This window comes from Cryptomeria japonica, chromosome 3, assembly GCF_030272615.1.
Source record: "Cryptomeria japonica chromosome 3, Sugi_1.0, whole genome shotgun sequence".
Taxonomy (NCBI): Eukaryota; Viridiplantae; Streptophyta; class Pinopsida; order Cupressales; family Cupressaceae; genus Cryptomeria; species Cryptomeria japonica.
Genome location: NC_081407.1, coordinates 686,693,660 through 686,718,068, shown reverse-complemented (window position 1 = coordinate 686,718,068; position 24,409 = coordinate 686,693,660). Strand labels below are relative to the sequence as shown.

The 24,409-nt window shown below is 36.9% G+C and overlaps 1 protein-coding gene across 4 annotated transcripts in view; it reads right to left on the bottom strand.

The window, feature by feature from the left end:
* The window catches only part of LOC131051110 (protein MALE DISCOVERER 1), a 131,310-nt gene that overhangs the window by 16,885 nt on the left and 90,016 nt on the right, over positions 1-24,409 (bottom strand). For all 4 annotated transcript variants that reach the window (XM_059218522.1, XM_057985481.2, XM_059218524.1 and 1 more), the window contains exons 5-6: positions 18,383-18,435; positions 18,111-18,265 (exon numbers count right to left, since the gene is read on the bottom strand). In XM_059218522.1, the coding sequence (XP_059074505.1) occupies positions 18,111-18,265; positions 18,383-18,435 (208 nt within the window). The remainder of the gene's footprint in view (positions 1-18,110; positions 18,266-18,382; positions 18,436-24,409) is intronic.

Here is a 24,409-nt window from a genome sequence, read left to right as displayed (position 1 = left end):
GCGTGCTATTTAACAAAATAGCCTTTGAATCATCATCATCTACTTTAGCATCTATCCCAACTAGTTGCTTCAATAGGGAGCGAAACTTATTGATATGTTGAAGTTGAACAATGTTGTTACCTTCCATCATTTTCAGTCCAAACAATTTATGCTTTAATCCCATCTTTGCACTTGATGCTTTTGATCCAAACAAAGCATTCAAATTTTCCTACACTTCATTTGAGGTCTTTCATAAGTCAATGTGGTGGAGGTATGCATCTGAAAGTGCAAGACCAATCAAAGCTATTGCTCTTTGATCCTTCACAGTCTAATTTGTGCCATCGGGATCAATTGGCCTTGTTGTTGCTCCACTTACTATATCCCATAGATCCTTTTAAATAAGGATCAACTATAATTTCATTTGCCATACCTTCAAAATTTTCTATTAATATACTTTTTTTCTCCATTTAAAGAAAAACTATTTGACTCCCTCCCATAATATAAATAGTATAAAAGGTGTCAGGTTCCACCAATGATACACCTTAACACTTTTGCAAATTTGACACAACAATTAAATAAAACAATATAAAAAATTAAACTCTCTAACACAGTAATCCAGATCTTAGAAACACTATGGCAAAATAAACTCTATAGACATTTAGAAGACTAATAAATAATATTATCCAAAAAAAAACGATATCGTTGGTTATGTTTTCCTTCAACCAAGATGTTAGTTCATCCTCCTCTTTGAATTGTAGCATTACACTGACCCAAATAAAAAATGGTGTTGCCGCAATGTGCAGGAATCCATGCGAAATTGAAGGAAATCTTCCCTCTCAAGTCGGCCACTAATATTATTGCACAAAAATCAATCTAGGTGGATCTACACACGAGATTGGCTTCTATAACCTTTTTACTTCCTCAAATTCAGATCAGAAGCTTATGACTGAGATTATAATGTTGGATATCCGATCTGAAAGTGCCAGAGATCATTTATTTTACTGTTTAGCACTAGTAATTCCAATAGCGCCTTCTCTTACTATCTCACGATACTTGCATTAAATGGGTGCCTCCCCCCATGGTGGAAGCGTGGAGCAAATAGATCTTCGAAAACCTCATAAGCCATAGCAAAATATGCCACTTCAGTGTTCTTCATGGCCATGCTATCAAATGGAATATCAGGAGCAAAATACTCAGATCTTTTGACTGATAAGCTATGACAAAATATAGCTTATCAGTCAAAAGTGAATGATAATTCTACAGAAATCTGCAACTGAGTTGAATGTGCCTAACTTTCAACACCCATTTCTGCACACTAACAATTCAATTTTGATTGGCTCATCAATCCTCATTTTATACGTTTTCATCCAATGGAGAAAGGTCACTTGCCACTGATTCAAAATCACAATACAGTTGAAGAACTTGGTGCAAAGGGAGTAGGCATAGGAGTAGGCTCTGATACCATTTTACAAATTTTGGGTAGAATAAAAGAATGCAAATAATTTACAAATAATATCGTGCCCATTTCCCTTTCTCAATAAAATCTCATACATTTTTATAGGAACCATTAATCCTATTTTGTAGGAAACTTCCTAACAACGTCCCTAATTATATTGAGTTGTTTTAATTTTTAACAACTCAATTCATACCACTTATTATATAACATATTTATCAAACCTACCAAATAACTATTATATGCATCCTATGATGCAATATTTCCAACAAATTTAGAGCATCCCAAGTCATCCAACAAATTTTGCATGTTATGGATTACTCACTTGAAGTTTGATTGAGACGCTCTCATTTTGACCCAAAAGTAACAAAAGAGGGGCAACATTCTTCATTACTTTTGAAGTCAACGTCGAAGATGAAAAATTTCAAATGATTAAGATTTTCCCTATGAATAAAAGTGCAGTTGACCTCCTTCAATTGGTCGAAGAGTGGAAGTTTGGCAATGAAAGGATGGACATACTTTCTCACACATTTCTAAAAGTTAAAATTGTCCAAAGCCAAAAATGGGACTTAATTTCCCCAGTGTTTTTGGGACAAGGACGAGGATAGGCGTATGCACTTCCAATATGGGTTTTTTATAAACGCCACTTTTCGGGGAGGGCTCTTCTTAAAAAAATAGTGAAAACCTTAAAATATATGGAAATCTCAAATTTTCATATGATAACTTGATCAAGCATTCATCATAGACATTACAGAACCTTTGTGAGCATGGATAATTGAATAGGAGTTATGATGTTCTTTATATATATGACCATGAGTTAATAAAGGCAAGCTTGACAAATGTGTATATTCACATGAGGGATTATAATTGAAGTTTTCCCGCAGCCTTCAAGATTGCATGTTCTATTGTCAAACTTACTGACAAATAGGAACAATTAAGAAAAAATATAACTGCTTATGTTCTAGTTTGACCTTAGCTAAGAAGCTTACAAATGAGATTTTTCTTTGAGTCTATGTAGGGCTTGAATGATATATTTTTGCATTAAGTGGCATTTCTTGTCAACTATGACTTAACTCATTCAATAGTGTAATGGCTATGGCATGCCAACTTTGTCAATGGGGATCGTTGTACACTAAACATGTCCAATGTATGAAACAAGATTATCCTTGACTATGACTTCGATTGTGACTTTGACTATGAAGATACAAAGATTTAGGGGATACATATTTTGTAGATTTTGTGATCAATCATTAATCATGGTTTATCACTTGGTCAGACTTATGGTTCAATGGGGGTCTAGGGGCAACACCCCATTGGGTTTTGAAATAGCACTTCTAAATCCTAGATCTTTTCTCCATCTTTGAGGCTAGGGTTTTGTCATCAAGAAGGGAAAACAAGGATTATCAAAAAAATTAGGATGGTTGGAGATCAACTCTAAGAGTCGGTTATCTCCCTATGCTTTGAGCTCACTTAGACCTACAAATATCTCTCTATGGTTAGAGATCAGCTCTAAAGCTACAAAGATCTATCATGCTAATCAATGCCCTACATTAAAAAATCATTTCGAGGTCCATTGAACCAAAAGAACGCAAGGGTATCATCATATAGCACATTGATAATTTGCATGTTTGCAAGTTCAAATTTAGCAAGGGCCACATCTCCAAGGAGCATAGATCAAGATCGCTACACGAAAATTTGGATTAGATGGAACTTTGTTCAAGGACCAAAAAATTTCTAATGGATAGAAAGTGAATTATTGTTTCTTCCCTAGAAATCATTATTTTCTCTTGTAAGGAACAAGAACCAATAAGTAATAAATAGTCCATCCAAGTAAGGGGTTTTTGAATCTTTGGTAATCATTGTAATGATGTCTTGATTTTTTCGGCTCTCTATAATTTTCAAGCTGTGAACTTGCAATAAGTAAAAGAAATAGACTTTGCAGGCTGATTTTTGACTTGGACTCAAAATCGACACTCAAATCTAGAAAATTGAAAACATAATAAGCTTATCAATTAGAAACTATTTTAATCACATACACAAGTATACATCAATCAAATGAGTGCAAAAGTGGATTCAAGTTGATAGAAAAATATTCTAAAGTGTTTTCGGTGTACAACACTCATGGATTATGATATACATGGCATCAAAAACAAAAATCACAACATGTAGTCTTGAACTATGGTAAAAAGGAGCTTGTATTACTTGACCTAACATCACTAGCTATATGTAAGGTTTTGTACTTGGATCTTAGACAAGTAAATCAAAATGTTGCTATAGCCATAAGAGCATTACTTAGGATAGAGAATCCCTTGGAAAACCAAATGTATAAATGTAATTCAATTACCTACAATTTAATTGTGAAAAATTCTAAGGAATAAAAATATTATTTTATTTTTTTCTATCGAACAAGACTGAAAATGATTTTTATTTTTTTCTTTTTAAAACTAGACTGAGGGTTTGGGGGTGGCAGTCATAGTAAGGTTGAGGGGCAACATCCATAGCTCACTCCGTAACGCGATACAAGGCAAGGTTAACGAGTTGAAACCCTACCACCAAACCCATATTTAACCTTTGAGACCACATAAACCTTCTTCACACATGCAATTTTTCACAATTGTATTATTATCAAAGGCATAAAGTAATAATTAGGCCCTAACTAGGTTTGTTGCCAATATGTTGGATTTTGTTTCAATGAATTATATTTTTAGCTTCATCTCTTTTTTCCCCCTTATTTACACTTGAAAATGAAATAAATATCATTTTGAAGTGTTAAAGATCATTTTACATGTTTTCTTTTTTTTTTTTGGTTCTAAATTTCCATTTGACTATCATAACCAAATTTGAAGTGTTAAAGATCATTTTCCATTTTTTTTTCTTTCTAAATTTCTATTTGACTATCATAACCAAGTTTTTAAAGAAGACTCATTGAGTCTTGACATACTCACTAGTACGTAGTTCTTGAGTCTCTAGGTCTAGTTTTGACTAGTTCACTGGACTTGCCGACTTTGGGCAAGTTTGCACAAGTCTTGTAACTATGATATTTGTTATGCTTTGTTTCTCTCTAACCACTTACAATACATGGTTATGGTATTCTATAAAAAGACATTGATGGTCTAATTATCCTTTTAGGACCAATGCATTGCATAGGACCACCAAGCATGGAAAGATTTGCAAATGTGGCACATGACATACAAATTAATCTCTAGGATTTCAAGGCTAACTCCTTATTTATTCTACCTAAACCTATTTGAGCTGGAAAAAGGGAAAAGATGCTAGAAAGAATATAAATTAAGTCAAAGAGGCTCACACAAAATAGATGTTCGCTTGCAACCTAAACAAGGCTTCACAACTCACCATGCAATACTCAATATAAATAACAACAATTAAACATATATGCATCAAACAAATTCATACACAACAAAGAGTCAAAATTCCAAGAATAGAAACCTTCTGGATTAATGCTTCTAATAGTATTGAGCAACCATTACACTATAATATCACTAACTTTGGACACATACACAAACGTTCCTGTTGTCATTTTATCACACCCTTGGTCCATCAGTAAGAACCGATCAGAGATACGATCCATGGACCAGCGCTGCCCCAGTTAATCAAGGAGAAAAGCAAAAGAATTATGAGGTGAGAAGTGTTGTCTTGTTTCGAGGAAGTCCCTTCCCTTTGCTTCCCTTTTCTTTCATGTTCCCCGGAACTAGGGAACCCCGAAACCCTGAGGTTCCGAAGTTCCTTCTCTTCTATTCTTCTCCGGAACTCTGGAACCCCGAGGTTCCGAAGTTCCCTCCTCGTCTTCTTCCCTTCCCCGGAACTCCGGAACCTCGAGGTTCCGAAGTTCTTTCCCTCCTTGCCTTTTCTCTGTTCTCCGGAACCCTGAGGTTCCGAAGTCCCTTCCTTGCTACCTTTCCCTCTTCTCCAAAACTCTGGAACCCCGAGGTTCCGAGGTTCCTTCCTTGGCCTTTTTTTAGTTCCCCGAAACTTCGGAACCCCGAGGTTCCAAGGTTCCTTTGCTAGGTATCCCCTTTTCCTTTTGCTTAGTCTCTTCTTCCCTTTCCCGAAACCCCGAGGTTCCAAAATTCTCCTTCCCCTTCACCGGAACTCCGGAACCCCGAGGTTCTGAAGTTCCTTCCTTGTCTTCCCCACTTCGAAAACCCGAGTTTCCGAAGTCCTTGGACTTCCTTCCGACTTGCAGCACTTTCAGATGGCGTGATCAACACTCAAAGCTTTAAATGCTCAGACGACTTTTTTGACTTGTGCACCTTCTTTTGTGGAGCTACAAGGGTGCATTTAATGATTTTGGCAGGATTTCCATCAAAAGAGGTACAGGGCCATGCTTGTTGTGGTAACTTATGTCATGTCTACATGCTCTGACTTTGGAAGGTCAGTCAATCCACCCTTCTCAAGGTTGTATTTTTAGGGTATGGCTAGGTTGCTTACATGTACAGAAAGTCAAGTCCATGCACTTCCCTGCACTCCCAGACTTACATTTCCCTACACACAAAACGGTCACGATCACTCTTGTAACCAGTTTTCTTTATAAAGGTTGTTAAGCCTCATTGTAAACGGTTCTCTCCCTACTGGCTTGAGCTATTCTATGCTCTTCCACTTCTCTTGTATTTATTCTGCATTTTGCAACTGTAAGTTTGGCCATTGGCCTTTGAATGAATTGAAATTGCTATTCTTGCCTTTCTTTAACTTATGTATGTTGTGTATGTTTCCTTACCTTCATCATAGGTGTATGTTTTGTGGCTCCTCTCATATATGCTGTGTTAATTTATTTCTAAGCGTGTCTTGTGGGAATCCTTCTCCCCTCTTAACATTCAACGAATTCTAAACTCCATACATGCATTGGGGTCATTCATACAAATGAAGTTTGTGCATCTCCTGGGTATTTCAGTTGATTCTTTGTGTCATTTCGGGTAGGGAGAGAAACAATCTCTTATCTTGGTGCATCACATCCTTTCATTTTAAGCATTTCCCTCTTCCCTTTTCCTCTGCAAGTTGTTAGGATAGGCTTAGGACTAATTTTTTGAAGTGTTGAATTGGTTCAACACCTGCACCTGGATTGAGAAGGAAGTCGGCCTTCTCCGGAGATTCAACCCCCTTGCGCAAGGTCCCACACTTCAGGGTTGTTTCCATGTTTCACAAAGTTGCTGAGTTGATAGCTCAGCAAGGGTGCAAGATTTTGTGATAACAGTTCCCTTATTAAGTTATGAAAGGAGTAAGAAAAAGTTTTATACATAAGAATTAATAGCTCAACTATACAAAACATAATTTATAATGAAACGAGACAGACAAGCTAATATTTACAGCAAAACAAACATCCCACAATCAAGAATTATGCCATAAATATTTGAATTTCGAATTCTAGAATCAATATGAGGAATGACTTGAATATGAACAAATTGGAATTAGAGTTGGGTAAGGTGGCATGCCCATGATGATGGTTGAGACACCTTGGGACAATTACTAAACAATCAACGGTGAATTTAAACTTTCCTTACTTTACATGCCATTGTTGCGTAGGTGATGTCTTGTCTAAAATACTATAGAGGAAGGGGCCACTAGAATTGAATGCATAAGGCACATACTAAAAGGAAATTTGAATTTTGTGAACCATATGCATGTTTAGATAAAAATTGTTTACTAAAATTGGTCTACGATACCTCAAAGGAGCTACAAACATCAAAAATCAATTGTGGGCTCACTCTTTCTCGAGAATGGCCAAAGAGATAACAACAGACTTCAAGGGCCATTAGATGAGATATGACTTGGCACAATCAAACGATGAAAAAGAAACTACTAAGGCCTACCAAGCATATGTTTAGAAACTCATTTTTTGCATCTAAAAAGCCTAGGCACTATTACATCACATCCATCATCACACCATTTGTTAGCACATCTTCATCAAGACTTGGGAAACTTATTAAATTGTCCCACATGCCACAAAATTGAAAACATCAAAAGGGAAACCCAATCCCTAGAGGCTGCAACCATCATGAACATAATTGAACAAGGCAATAAGAGAATTTTCCACATAGTAATGAAGACTTTGCTACAATTTTGACAGCTTGCAAGGATTCTTTCATCAAGAAAAAATAATGAACCCAAAAGAATATGTCCATTGACCAAAGAGTCCACCCTCAAAATTTCAAAATTGTCAAAAAGTAAATAAAGATACCTACCACGTGTAGATTTTTCAAAGAACCCATGAGCTTCTACCATTCTTGACTTTGAAGCAAGTGATATTCTACAAGGGTTTGAAGCGACATTTCAATTCAATTTTGTTTTCATAAGAAACCTCTTGCAGCTAAGCCATGACAATCTACACAACAGTCCCCAATCCTACCAATGGCTTGATCACCACTAGCATCTTTCAATGGAAGAAGTTGGGAACAACCCATCCAATTCCAACTCATCTTGGCCTTTTGCCTTATTAGCTCCATGAATTTTTCATGTGGGAGCATCCTTTGATTCTCATCAAGTGGAGAGGTCGATCACTACCACACGAATTGATGCACGTGCGTTTGTCTACCCTAAACTATCTATGCTAAGACATTGAATTGCATCTTGCATTGTTCATTTGCTCTATCCTTGTCCAAAACATCAATCACCATTTGTGTTGTGGTCTTTTTGCTCATGATTCCAACTATGACTATCCTGGTTGTGCTAGCATTGTAGAGCCTCTAGACATTGGCTTGAGCATCCTTGAGGGGAGAAAGCCACTCAAATTGCAACATTTCTTTCTTGACCATGTTGTGCAAAGTCTTCACCATTTGCATGTATCATAAAGCCGATGTAAAGGAAGAGGCACCCTCTTCATATCCTTCGAAAAGGATCTCTACAAGGCCTTAATTAGCTCAATGAAATTCATGGACAATTTTAGCTCTTCTATCTTGCCCTAGAGTGTTTTGACCTCTTCTTTGGATGTCTCCAATTTTCTCTCTAGGCCAACCTCATTTCTTCTTAGAACTTGAACAATTTAGGCCTAGTGGTTTACTTGATTTTGCATTTTGTCAACTCATAATCTTGATTGCTTGCCTTTTTTTTCAAAGTACCAATCTCTACAACCTTGACACCTACATCAGCTTTTTATTGGTCAAGATCTACCTTTAGGCCCCCCTCTTATTTAAAAAACATATTGGTAGTAACCTTATCAATTTCCATTTGACTTTTTTCTATGGCCAGCTCCATGTTTACTTATATCAACTTCACTTGAATCTCTTGGAGTTGCCTCTTGGTTGGTTCTACTTGGCTATTCTCCACTTCAATGGTATGTGAGCCATTCTAACTTTGCCTTCCAATGCCCTAATTTTGTCTCAAAAGCCTTGATCTACTACTTTGCCTACTCTAGCTTGGCACACTTTGTTATACTTGATTTCCATTGAAATTAAGTTTGCATCAAATGCCTAGGACCTTCCTAGAAGAACTTTGCTTGTCTTATACTCTTGCATCCTTGATGCTAACTACCTCCAATTGATAGTCTAATAATAGCATCTAGCCTCCAAACTTATCCACAAGAGGTGTAAAATGTAAAAATGCATAGCATCATGCATTGAGTCACATTTTTTCCTCACCCTCTTGGAAATTAAAGCGATGTATTGTGTTATTTTTATTTTTCTTATTTCTTTTGGACCTCTTGTTGGGTCCTGTTGTGACGTTTTCACACATCGCCCCATTGCAAATGGGGACCCATGTTTTTTTGCTTTTTAGGGTTTGTTTTTGGTCTTCTGGGGTTTTGTTAGTTAGCCTTTGCATTTTGAGTGTCGCCCAGGTGATCAATAGGATAGCAAGTCCGGCTTGAGTGACGTCTTGATCCTGAAATTTGGCTAAGTCTGAACGTCCTGATCTTGAAATTTGGCTAAGTCTGAACGTCCTGATCCTGAAAATTTGGCTAAGTCTGAAGGTCCTGATCCTGAATTTTGGCTAAGTTTGGAATGTCCTGATCCTGAATTTGACTAAGTCTAGAAACTGAAAAAACCTCCAAAAACTAGATTTTGCAATATAACTCCTGGAGGTCTGAAACCACTCTCAAACATCCTGAAAGTATATATGGAATATAACTTAAAGTATGTCACTTATACTTAAATGTTATATTCCATTAAAATTGTCCTGATAGAGAGTTCGAAAAGTCAAATTTCGCTCCTGTCCTTCACTAAGGATCCAGAGCGAATTTCGCTCCTGTCCCTCCCAGGAGGACCAAGGCGAAGCGCTCCTGTCCCTCACCAGGGGTCCAGAGCGATAATACTTATTTGAGCCATTCCTGACCTTGTTTGGACGAATTGAGACATCAAAGGCATGGTGAAGGACGAAATGAGCATGATAGAGCATCCAGACTTGATCAAAAACAATGAAATGATGAAGTTTTTGCCTAGAAGGTCAAATTCGCTCCTGTCCCTCACTGAAGGACCAGAGCGATTTTATTCATATGCACATTTTTAGACTTTGTTTGGACATTAACTTTTATTCATAGCATTAAGTAAGATGATATCTTCCTTAGCCAAGATTTTTTTTGATGAAAATTGTAACGATTTGGCCTAGAGAGCAAATTTCGCTCCTGTCCATCAGTGAAGGACCGGAGCTCAAAATCAAATATTACTTTGTCCTTGCAGGATTTTAACAACTTGATGATTTGAAGAGGTCCAAGGAGATGTGTTTTATCAAATGAATATAACTTGAAGTGCCGTCGTGAAGGAGAATGACCGAAGATGTAAAAATCGCTCCTGTCCCTCAGCCAGGGACCAGGGCGAAGTTCTTTGTAGCTCCCGTCCCTCTCCCAGGGACCAGAGCGAAGTCCTTCATAGGGCATGTTCTGGACAAAGATCAAGCAAGTTTTTGTTTTGAAGGCAAGAAAAGATATGAGTTAAACCCGTTGAAGATAAATTGAAGATTATGAAACGTCAACAAGGGACCTAAATGCCCAAGTTCGCTCCTGTCCCTCAGGCAGGGACCAGAGCGATTTTTGTCTTAGATGATTTTCTTGCCAAGTTTGAAAGGGTCTCAAGGCATGGATGGGTGAAAAGGTACATTACGAGACCATTGAAGATAAATTTTGAAGGAGATAAGATGAAATGAAGCCTACAGGACCAATATCGCTCCTGTCCCTCTCCAAGGGACCAGGGCGATATGATGCTTATATTGTCGTTCCTCCAAATTCAAGACATTCCAAGACAAAGAACAAGGTGGCAAGGACGTTTCGAGGTGTTTCAATCAAGCATAAAGCATCAAAGGTCGCCAACATTGAAAGATTTGCACTAAAATATCCTAGTTCGCTCCTGTCCCTCAGGAAGGGACCAGAGCGAAATTTGTATAAAGGCATAAATTTTGAAAGTTTATCACACATCAAGCGACTAAGAAGGATCAAAGGACTTCATTTTACGCGTTGAAGGTAATTGCAAGTTGGTAAAGACAAGGACAAGCTCAAAATCTTGAAGTTCGCTCCTGTCCCTCAGGGAGGGACCAGAGCGATATTAATCATATTGGCTAAATCTCTCAAAAATCACGTGAGGTTAAGGTTTTGCAAGGAGGTAAAAGGTCCAAGGCATGGTTAGATGATGATATTCAAAGGCTTCAAACGTTAAACGATCATCAAATTGAACAAAGAGACTATATCGCTCCTGTCCCTCTTCAAGGGACCAGGGCGATTTTTATTAAAACCTTCATTTTCCTTCAAATGCATGTCAAGGCAAGTTCACGCAAGATCAAGGACGTCCTTTAAGAGGCCATGAACGAGGAACCAAGATTGAAAGATAACGCATTTTGCCTAGAGCTTCAAGATCGCTCCTGTCCCTCTCCAAGGGACAAGGGCGATGATCCTTCCAAACATCTAAATGCCTCGTAGAAGTCAAATGAAACAAGCGTGGAGTGGAGAAGTGATGTCATTATTCGCCTTATGATGAAGATTGGAGATCGAAGATGCAAAATCAAGGAGAAAGCATGAAGATCGCTCCTGTCCCTCTCCAAGGGACCAGGGCGATATCACATCTAAAGGGCATTCGTTTGCAAAAACAAGTCAATCAGGCTCGAAATCCCTAGCAAAAATGGCAATTTCAACGTAGGAATGAAGATTTTGAACGTCAAAAGTACAAGGATCGAGACTAAAATGGTAGATCGCTCCTGTCCCTCAGTCAGGGACCAGGGCGATGAGGTTTGAATCTTCCCGCTTTTCCAATTTTTGCGCTAAACAAACATTTTGAATTTATTTAAATGCTAGAAAATTCGATAATTTGAAAATTTAATTAAAAATGGCATTTAAATATTGCGCTTGATCATTAATTAATTATTTTTGCCTTGCAAAAAAAGATCGAATTTATTAATTAAAAAACGATGGCATTTAATAATTAATTATTAATTAATTAAAAAAATTAAATGGAGCGCTTGGTTTATGAAAGTCGGCCTTTATTATTTATTAAAAATTATTTAAATTGTCTTATTTTATAAAAGTCGGCCTAAGTGAATTGGTGGTGTAAGCGCTTATAAAGGGTGGTGAAGATTGTTATTGTCACATTACCATTTTATCATTCAAGTGCGATTTGAGGAAGACAAAGGAGTAGTGCGAATTGTGTGTTAGAGGTGCGAATTTCATTTCAAGCAAAGGAAGGCGCTAATATCATCAAAGGAGTGCGAACTTAGTTTCCACTTGAGCGAACTTGCCAAGGACATTGAAGATCACATCAAGGACATATCAAAGGTGGCGAAGTTCCTAATTTGAACAAGAGATCACGTTGAAGCCATCTAATATCAATTTTGCCTAGGCGAATTTTCTTCATTTTGCATTCTAGAGTTAGCTCTCAAGTGAGGTATGGCGATATGGATTTATTGTTTTGATTTTGATTGTTGATCGTCATAGCCTTCAAATTTTGAATTTTGAATTTTGAATTGTAATAGCTCAATCGTTTTTTAGGAAATAATAACTCAAGGATTTATTATGAGGTTTCCTAAAATTAATTTAATCTATGTTATATATTGCAAAATCATGTTTCTAATTTTGAAATGTTGTGTAGGCATCAAATGGAGATCTCATCAAGGAAAATCAAGCCGAATCAAGGACGATCTTCGCCGGGACAATCAAGCTAGGACAGGGGCGACCTCTTTCAATCCAGCGTTCCAAGGCGAGGTACATCATCATCCTGCACATCAAGGACACAAGGAGTTAGAACAAGGGCTCGTTGAAGAAGTAAATAGTTCCAGATGAATTAATTAAAGCAAGCTTCTCAACAACATCAAGTTGAATATCTACCAAGTTACAAGTGTCAAATGAGGTGGCGTCCTAGTCATCATTTCTCCAATCAGTGAGGTCCACCTCAGCATGTCCAGATTCAATGTACTTAACTCATGGAAGGTGGCACAAACTCCGATGTACCTACCCCGGCTATCCATTGGTTGATTTTTCTAGAGGGGACATGTGTCCAAGCAATACAATTTTATCATTGGTCAAGCATTAAATGTTATGTAATGGTTGTAACAAACCCTAATTAGGGTTTTCATTGTTGAATCTTGGCCATTGATCTCGAATTGATCTAAGCCATCAAATTGTATTGTGGGCACTATATAAGCCCAGGCATTTCATTTGTAAAGGCTAATTAGCAATAGCTAGAGAGTTAGGAGATAGTTGGAATAGTTAGAAGATAGAAATAGAATAGCAATTAGAGTAGAATAGGAGGACAAGGCAAGAAATTGTTGCCATTGATTGTAAACAAACTCCATTTTCATTGAAGTAATGGTGAAGTGTGTCGTTTCTTGCAATTTGCATGGTTTCTTGTTGAGTCTTCAATCCTAGATGGTAGATGATTAAATGAAAGGAGGAAATGTGATTGATTGATGGTGGAATTCGTATATCCATACTACTAGCAGTTTGTTGATTGCAGACTTGCCTTGTGTAGTCAACTGGAATCATTCAGCCTAAGCTCAATTTCAATTTGTCGCTTCTTCATTGATATGCATCAACTTGATGGTGTCTATGCCTGCGGTGATGATTTGAACATCATAAAGCTTCCCGTAGAAGATCGCACTAGCCTTGTGGAGATGGTCCATTGATGTCAAAACAAGACCTAGTTAGAGTCTCATCAAAGATCAATCATTGCTCTTACATTCTTAGTATTAGGATTAGATCCTCTCTTCGCCCCATCCTTTTTCATTTTTTCAAATCTAAGCCAGTAAGAGCCTGTGTTCCAGCAAAACAGATCAGAAGTTCAAACATTAGATGTAAATCCCCTTGTGATTCCAGCAAATCACATCATACCACTGGAGCTTATCCACACGTAGAGACCCTACTAACCAGAACCTTGGAGTCATCCTAACTGATCCTTTATGCGAATCTTCAGCAGTTAGAGGCTTTTTTCAAGAGAGGATAAGATGCCTTAAGGTATTTTATTCTGTGTATGATGGTGTACAAAATACACGTCAACAGGTCCCAAAACCACAACTCCACTTCCTAGAACAAAATATCGCTCTCAAGGTTTGGGCAACATGGTGTGCGTTGAGCTTCATATAAAGGTAGACCATTGGTAATTTCTTTATTTCGACTATTGAATACATTGTTTTTTTGTTCAATCACCTTTGTCCTTGCTTGTTTGCTTCCGTTTTTGTTATCTACACACCTATTTGCCAATTGTTCATGTTGAGTCCCAAAACTGTTGCTCCAAAATCCTAGAACATAATTCTCCTTTCAAGGCCAAGGGTTGTCATTATGAAAGAAAGAACAAATTTCATCCAAATATTATGGAGGGTTAAAGGCCAATTAATGAGTGAGTTATCTCTCCTACACTTCAATCTCAACTTTGACTCAAGAGGGTATACTAGGGCTATACCTTAGTAGGTATTGTAATGAAAGAAAATGGACAACCAAAATAATAACAGCTAAACCTAGTTGTATATTTGACCCCAAATTTTGTCAATAAGTCAAGTAGTTACATGAACCCCTATATAGTTGATCACACACCCTATATGTGTACTTGTAAGTATCAACAATTTGAATCCCCTAAGGTTGTTTCATCCATCATCTCTTACACAATGATAGGATGCAAGCATGCATATTTAGGTTATTTGACGATATACAACTTTAATTTACTCGGAATGTTTCCTTGGTTTGCAATAATGAACCCTAAACAACATGCCAATCCTAATCTAAACCTACATAGCCAAAACATAAATATTGCTTAGATTCAAAAATGTATAATCTCAAACCAATAAAGACCAATCCTTGATTCATTAGGCTATAGAATTTTAAAAACCAAAGAGGAAAAGGAGAACTAGATCACATCATCAATAGAACAAGGTTTACCCAAGGAAACCAAAGGTTACATTTTAAAACATTCATTATAGAAGAAATGCAGATAATAAAACTTTCCTATGCTATTATAGAGCTTCTCTTTTCATCTACAATTACAACAATCAATGTTTGAAAACCCTAGAGAGATTTGTAGACAAAACTGAAGCCAAAACCGATAAAGCAACCAACCCTTTGAATGTTGAACTACATGGTATACGTAGAACAATTGTTCAAGCACCCAACTCACACAAGGGATCCTTATCATGATGATAATGGTGAAGGTGCGCAAAAACCAATCATCCTCTACACACAACCATCCACATGTCATGATTCACAACTAAAATCACATGAAACTCCCAAGAAATCCTTGAAAATGTTGTAGGAAACAAAGAGGAACATGTAATAGATCTACAAAAGCACATCACACTGATGGCACCTTAGGATATCACCCAATGATGGCATTCAAACATCAAGTCATGAGACCCTAGTTGCAACAATAAATAGGGTACAAGTCTTTTTCATTCATTTCCCCATTAAATCCACACCATTTTAAATAAAAAATGATTTATAGGCACTGATCAATCACTTTTGGGGATTAGATTGTTCATGGAATAGAAGGGAGTTGGTGTGAAAAAGCGTAGGAATTTCAAAATTTAGAGGTTGGGAATGACAAATGCTTTATACCACTAGGGGATGATGGAGGAGGCAAATCTAAATGAGGGAGTCCATAGAGGATGAACAGTGGACAATGTCAAGGACTAAGGATAAGGAGTCATAACACTAAGGCATGAGGGGAAGAGAAAGTTTGAGGGCTTAACTTCAATGCAAGATGAGAATAGAGTAACATCATGGTCCAATGTCTGAGGTTACCTCATGATCGGGTATTGGGATAGGGGGAAGCTGGAAGTTCGACTCTAAAATGTCTTTGTGAGTGAACAAAGGAGTTCCAAATTTTTAGGGGTAAAGGAAATGGGTACTAGAGATAAAGGAGGTCTAAAATCCCAACCAGATGTACTTTTACAAAAGAGATAAGCAAATTTTGGAGTTTGGAGGGGACAAAAGAGAGGCACCTAGTTAAGGATGACCCAAAATTCCACAACGAATGACTATGGAAAGATTTTGTTTTACCATAGGTAAGTTAGAGTTGGACAAGAACACATGTAAGTCCGAACTTTGAAACACTTAGATGATTTTCAACCTAGGAAAGAGCAGGGTTTAGAAGGAAGAATTTTTGGCAGATGGAGATGTCAAGAGGCCCAATAGAGTAAAAGGAAACAGAAGACAAGATATCATGACAAGGTAGGAAAGTCCAAAATACCAAGATGAAGAAAGGGAAGTTGTGGGGAGCAAACACACATGCTAGGGAAACTCCGACACTTGGCATGTACATTTTAACCTACATCCCAAACATTTACACTCTTAGGAAACTTGGCACCTATAACACAATATAAGAAAATGGGGAAAGCAAAGAATGACACATATGCAACTTTGACCAAAGGAGACCAATGTAAGACTTCTCAAGTCAACTATAAATGGGGAACAAGCATAGTCAAAACACAAGAGTGAAGGGGACCAAAAAAAAAATTAGGGAGCAACTTGAGTCCCAACAGTCATTTGACCCACATTTGGTGGCTGCACAATATAAAAAGAAATCTGATACTAGCATCTAAGATATTGATGCTAGAGGAAGCTCTGAAAAAACATATGGGAAAACGGCAATATAAAAATAGTTAATCACAGTTACAGGAGTTGAAAAAGAAAAATAGCAGACTTAACAGTTGAAAAAGATCTGATGTAGAGATTCAAATGAAAAAAGAAAACTTGAGCCTAGCCATGGATCAGAATGAAGTATTATATGCCCACAGAAGAAATCAAAAGAAATTTTGATTGAAAGCAAACAGAAAATATGAATTTCCTTTACCAACCAGATGCATTATGGAAAATTTTCACAGTATTGAGGGTTCAAATTTCAAGAGCTTTCTGGAACAGTCAAACAGCATTGTTAAGGTTTCTTCACCTGGTCTCTTCCACTTGAATGAAATTTTGAGATGGAAAGTTGAGATACTCTATTCATATCCACAAATCTTGGAAAGAAATCAGGGAGAATAGAAGAAATTCAATAGTCAATGTTTCATGCCCGTGGAGATTTCTACCATGATGATTCCAGGACTCATAACAGTGATGGTGTTAGAAGTTAGAAAACACAAAGTTGTGACTATTCAGATGTAGTGATCATAAAAGTCTAAATGGTTTGACCTGATCTTTGCATTCATAGCCAGAAGACACACTACATCTCAGACAGTTGCTTGATCAAGTATACACAGTCCAGGGTCAAACAGATGGTCCAAACAGAAGGCTAATCTAGGATGGATAGATGACAAGAATTGCAAGAAATTTACATCTTCATGGAGAAAGCGCACTAAATTCGATTCAGATGATTCTAGTTCTAGTGATGTTTGGTATTACATGTTTTCTTTAGTACTCTCCTCTGACAAGAACAAACACAGAACGGTTCAGACTTGGAGCAAATTTTATCCAGTCGCATCACAAAGTGCACAATTCACAATTTTGAGTATAACTGATTCAAGTTCTTAAGAGACTTTAGGTAGGATCACAAAGATTCATATATTCAGTTAGACCACACAAGGTCTATCTATTGGTCACTAGCAGACAAAAGTTTTGATAAGCACAGAGGTTCCAAAGTTTTATGTTTGCCATTAATAATTCTATTAGGCAAGAGTTTCATACCTGAAATTGCCTCACGTATTTTCAATTTTCATTTGGACAGAATAATACAGTTCAAAAGAACATAATCGTTTACTTAACTCAAGCAGGGATCCAGACAGAACCGGTTGTAATATGCATAACACCACACTCAGCACTCTCAGAAGGGCAGCAGATTGCAGTGCAACATCATCAGAAGCAGTCATCCAGAAGTAGAATATCCAAACATGGAACCTCTTTCCACAACTTTTGTTTGTGGTGGGTGGTTAACGAGTAAATCAATTACTTAAGATACACATGCATTTAGGATGTATGACACTAATATTGTTAAATCATCAAAACAAAATATCGTTGTGTATTAGATAGGTAACAGATTGTTAAAAATACTACGGTTACTGATTATTGACAGGTCACATACTGGCCCATTATTATTAAAAATAGAGAGATGATTACTTTCCTTGATCATCCTTTCAGTCCCATAGACCACATTGCTCTTTGAAAAGACATGAATAAGACTTAATTTTACTATTAATACGTAGAAAACAAAACAAACTCATTCTTACAAGCAGAAACTGAAAAATAAAAAGTTTGAAGTTGGCACTTGCAAAAATTCAATATAGAATTGTTGATCTTGGTAAGGCTCATTTATGACAAAAACTTTTCAAAATGCACCTTGGCTGCATAATCTTCGGTTAGCAGAATATTTAATGAACTGAACTTTCCATGGAAGAACAATGGTGGGTTACATGAATAATGCAAGTAGGACAAGCCATATGCAGTCCCAAGTGCAATCCTCATTCTTTGCCTCCATGAAAGTTGTTCACCACCTGCATAAAGTACCTCACAAGTGTGATCACCATGAGAGATTTTCTTAAAATTGAAACAAGAAACAGAACCTTAACAGTTAAAAAGCCAGATGGGAATACTAATAGTATAATACACACCATGTAAATTTTCTGAAAGTGTGCCATTCGGAGCATACTGTAAAACGAGCATCCTGTTTCACATCAGTAATCCATGAAGAATATGGTAAGTCAACATCATATTAAAAATGTCATTACAATTTTTTCCAACAGTATGATCTGTATGAATTTTGTTACTAACAGATGATGAGCTCATTTACTTGTTGCTCATACATCCTTCAAATAAGCTCAATTGCATGCTCAAATTCCAGCATCATCCTAGTAAAAAAAATTAATTAAATAAGTCTTGTACAAATCCATTGCAATGAAAAAATGGCCCACAAAATACTCATAAATCACTCTTGCCCATTTCACACTTTTATTCTAGTCCTTGCATTCCTGAACCTTCCCTGGAAGAATATATAACACAGTTACATATAGTTCTATAGAAAACCATTATTCTGTTATGCTACCTACAGCTAATTTTGTCGTTGTTTGGATGACAAAATGTCAAACAACCACAGATACATATATGATAACTATGTAATATATACATATTGAATATAGAATAAGAATATAATGATAAATAGGACTTGGAGAGAATGAATATATAGGGTGATAAGTTATTTATGTGCAGGTTTAGAGGCACATTCAATAGGATGTCTCCCATCAAGGTGATAGTTCAGCTCATCAGTAGCGAGTATTAATAACTAATTATGCTTAATTAGGTCTATAACATGACCCTTTGTGTTAGAAATGCTTGGACCTCAAAGCATTGTCAGAATGCATTTATAAACATAACTTTGACAAAAATCTAGACTATGACTATTGACTATTGAGGCTAATTTAAGGCAATTTATTTTCAGTAAGCATAAAAAGTCTGAATCAATTGGTAAAGACAAACTCACATTAGCTTATAATGTGGCAGTTTATTTAAGTAAATAGGTTTCCACAAGTGCCATCCCCTTCTTGCAACTAGTTCAGAATGAGTTTTCCATTAGCCTATTCCCAGATTCTCGTAGGCTAAGAGGATATGATTAGGGGGCTCAGTGTCCTAAGGTGAGCTGTAGTAGTGATTTTCAGAGTTTCCAGCAAACTTCCTATTCTTGGCATCTTTCTATTTTTAGTAAGTGTTATTTTTAGCACCTGGTCTTGGCCTCTATTCCTCCCTAGTTTAGTGCAGTGATTTCCAATTTTGGACTTGGTGAGTTCTAATGCTTTTCAGGAAGATATTTTTGAAGTCGTTATAAGTTGCTTTATAAAGTGCACCCCACCTTGTGTCATGCCTAGTAACATGGTGACTTGAAATTGTTTTCAAAGAGGGGCCAAATTAAACCTTCATAATGTGACACCACCATGAGGAGGAAAGTTAATATTTTAATAAGACTTTTATATGCTTCCCAACAAAACTGACACCAAAGAGGAATAAGGAGATTTAAAGTGAGTTAAAATATTATAATTGATGACTCCAAAAGTTCGACCCTGGGGGGTTATTTCTCATGTGCTTTGAAAATGGTTTCAGAAGGAAAGTGATTTCAAATTGAAGAGTGGTTGCCCTAATTTCTCTTTCACTCTTTGTATTCATGTTTTGAGCTCTCATTTGACATGCTTTCTTTTGACAACATAGGTTGTACTGCTCAAATGCTTTCACAATTAATCTATGCTGGTTGGAGGACGAAATACTTCTGATAGATAGTTGGTTTCGGTACTGAAAGACTCACCCTTGCTGGTTGGTACTCAAGTTATTGTTGGAAATATTGCATCATAGGATGCATATATTAGTTATAATTGGATTTGTAGTTTGTTAAATAGGATAATATTTGTGGTACGGTTGTGTTTATGTAGAGTTGTTGAAACAACTCAATATATTTAGGAAAGTTGTTTGGGAAGTTTCCAATAAAATAGGATATGAGAATCCTATATAAGTGAGATTGATTGAAAATTAGTGAGCATGTATTATTTGTTTTTTATTATTATTGCTTCAGTTGTCTCTGCCCATATTTCTGATATGGTATCAGAGCAGGATAATTTTCTATGCCTATTATTGTGGGATGAGGAGAGATAATTTTCTGTGCCTATTTTGTAGATGTTGCACTGATTTTTTAGGATATAATCTCTTTTATTCTTACCACATTTGATGGCAAAGCAGTAGCAAATTCTGATTCTGTTTTTTTCACTCTTGAGAGGCCATCATTGCCTTTCATAGCCATTGAAAGGCCGAATTGGAGGATACCATTTTATCTTTAGAGCAGCGATCAAAGCAATGAGATTGATTTAATGTTGGAGTTCACAGGAATATGGAAGCTGAATGCTTCTGATCTGTAGATGTTGTTGCCACCAATTTTAGACAAAATAAAAGAACTTGCAGCTTTAAATGAGAAAGGGATCATAGAATTCTTCATCAATCTTTGGTGCTTCTATTTTTCCATAGATAGTATAGGGGTTGCACTCAATCCAGCAACAAGGTTGTGCACATTTTTTGATGGCATTCTGGTCAGATTCTATCTCCTTGCAGTAAAGAAATGCCTTGCTCTCTGCTTGATCAAGAGAATAAGATCTATCTTGAAGAGCGATAGAAATTATTGCTGTTGTTTGAAGGAGAACTGGCTCCGAAGTGGTGAATAGCCTAGGAAAAGATGGTGTGATGTCATGATCCCACATTTTTGTAATAAAACATTTCCATTTTTCAATATTATTGTAACTTAATTAATAATGACTCCTTATTTCTTAATATATCTATTGATCATATTTTTAATTAAATAATGTTAAATATTAAATGAGCTTTATCCTAAAATATTAACACATAATATAATATAACAATCATACAAAACAAAATAAATTATCATATTAATATAACATTATATTCATCATATAATAATAATTAAACAAAACATAAACTACGATATTAAAATCGCCCAAGAAATACTTTATAAAGTGTTATGAAAATAACCTCCTAAAGCACCATACGATATTAACACTATCGCACATAATCTAAAAGTCATTATATTAACAAGTTGTGATTAAAACTTATGTTAAGAAAGGGACGCAGCATGGAAAACAGCGGCATCGATTAACAAGGGCGTCCACGAGGGTAGCGACTGGAAGAGGGAGCCGTCACCACCGCTCACCACCAGCAGACACGTCCCGTGGAGGTATCCACTCCAAACGCCTCCCCCCGCGGGTATAAGGATGCGAGCCGAAAGGGAGGAAGGGCAGGAGGAGACGGACAAGGATTTAGCGCGGGATAACAGCGAAAGAACCAGGTAAGAGCCATGACCCGTTAAATGTTCATTTTGCAGTAGAAGTTAATAAATAAAGGAAACTCAGGCAGAATAGATAGGCAATTAAATACTAAATAAATGAATGAATACATATGGACATTAAATTAGGCATTTGCATATATAGATATAGTCAGATTTCAACTATATATAAATTGAGGAAAAAAATACAATAGGAGTTACTATAGTTACATAATTTTAATATATATATATATATATGGTTGTGCAAGTGTGAATAAATTCTCATGAATAAACAAGTTAATAAATAAGTTAATAAATAAATTGATTAATAAACTACAACTCCTGATTAAGGAATAAACAACATTATGCAATTAAGGACAAATAGGTATGATATGCGTTACTACCAAAATTATGAATAAAGCAATTGCATATCCAAACCTAGTGGGGTAGATGAGGAATTAGGCAATAGGGATAGCAGGAACTAGGCCTCTGCCAGGTAGGCCACCCACTGCAGTTGACAAAAGGGCTTCTGACAGTAGGGCCAAGGGGGAGTGTTTCGCCCTTGGGCCTGATAAGCGCTACGGGCATCCTAAGGTAGCTTATCCTTTTTATCCCACTAGGAATTAAATATGGAATTGACTTATTGATAACAAATGAAATCAAATGAAATTTTGACTAAATTACACCCTAGATGAATTAATCAAACATTAAAATTCATTGTTTACGTGTTTTCTTAGATTTGCGAAGTTGGGACATTACAATTGGTATCAGAGCCTGATTCTGCCATCCTGTTAAGGGTTGTTAATGCAAACTTATCAAAGGAGAACCAGAGGAAGTAGTAACCACATGGGTGAACCATTGGAAAATGAACTTAGAACATTCATGGAAAATAATGATAGAAAAACTCAAGCTCTAATAGAGCAAAATGAAAAAACAAGTCAGGCTTTGCTTCAAGCCTTACAAGATATGAATACCACCATGAACACTCTTAGAAATCATCCCAATGGCAGAGAAGAAAACTCTAATCATTCTGAAAACACTCATAACACATCTTCCAGCTCCAGGATACAAAAACCCAATTTCCTACCTAGAGAGGGAAATAATAGAGAAGAAACAAATAACTCCTCCTTGAATAACACAGAAGAAATGGCCGTAGCCTACGCTGGATTAGGACCAGAAGTAAGAGAGGTTGTATCTTTTAGGGAGTTTTGTGAAGCAAAGAAAAATGAGGCCCCTAGGAGAAAACCATTCAGCAGGGATCTAAAACACAAAGTGAATAAACTATCAATACCTAACTTTGATGGCTCCGGAAAAATATCAGCTCAAGCATGGATACAAAAACTAAATACATATTTAAATCTCAGCCCCATGACGGAAGACGATGCAGTCCAATTTGCCATTTTACACCTAGAAGGTTTAGCCCATGAGTGGTGGTATCATGGCACCCTCACACAAGGTCATGACGGTATAACAACATATGACGAGTTCACTCAGAAACTCATTAAGAGATTTGAGAGGAAACACCCACAAAAAGATTTCAAAGAATTAACTCTCTTAAGACAAAGGGGAACAGTGGAAGAATACATCACTGAATTTCAAAAAATTTATGTAAGGGTCTCAGGAGTGGATGAAGACAGGCTCACCTATCTTTTTGTGGAAGGACTCAAAGACTCCATTAAAGGATTGATGAGAGCATTAAAACCCCCTACCCTAGACGATGCCATAGATAAAGCTTTGGGCCTAGAAGACACTTCAACTTGGGAGAAACCCTCCAAAACATTCACTAAAAATACACATACTAAAGAATGGCCTAGGAAGGGAAACACCTTTAAAGAAAGGGAAGAGCTTAAGAGAAAGAACGTATGTTACCATTGTCATGAGAAATGGGAATATGGTCACAGTTGCAAAGAGGGTAATGAAAGAGATGTGCTTAAGAAAAAAAATCTATGCTTTAAGTGCAAAGAAGAGTGGCAACCGGGTCACATATGTGGGAGGAAGAGCCAAGCCCACAACTTGGAAGCCTTATCTAGTGATGAAGAAGAAGAACTCAATGAACCCCCAAGCAAAAGAGAAAAAATTACCGAAGAGGTGCAAGTATCATTAGCAGCAATTTCCGTAGCCTCAAAACACCATCCCTTTAGAATCAAAAGTGCGATCAAAGGGCAAAGAGTAATTGCACTACTAGATAGCAGGGATACCCACAACTTTATTGATAAAAGCTTAGTTAAGAGATTGAAGCTGACAACACAAGAATTTAAGGGTTTCCAAGTAGCCCTTGTCGATGGATCCACTTCCTCATGTAACCAAAAAATCCTTCAATTGAGCATAACATTAGGGAAATACCCTACCAAAGAAGATTTCTATGTGGTCGAGTTAGGGGATTCAGATGTAATCCTAGGAATTCCTTGGATACATTCCTTGGGAAGATTCTATCTCGATCACCCCAAATTGGAACTATGTTTCACTCAAAATGGACAGGAAGTGTTAATCAAAGGGTTGCATGATGGCACAACCAGAATGGTAACCTCCAAAAGAATGGAAAGGATTTTTACACGTAGTCAAGGGGAGTGGGCTGCCCAATGCATGATACTAGACCAAAATTCAAACCAAGGGGAAGCCATTCATGTTGATATTAAACCCATTATTAGAAAACATAAAAGGGTGTTTGAAGACATCCCAAAAGGACTGCCACCCAAGAGAGGGTTTGAACACACTATTGAACTTGAAGAAGGTGCCAAACCAGTGATCTCCACCCCTTATCGCCACCCAAGGGGCTATAAGGAAGAAATTGAGAAAGCTATCAAAGAGCTTCTAGAAATGGGGCACATTC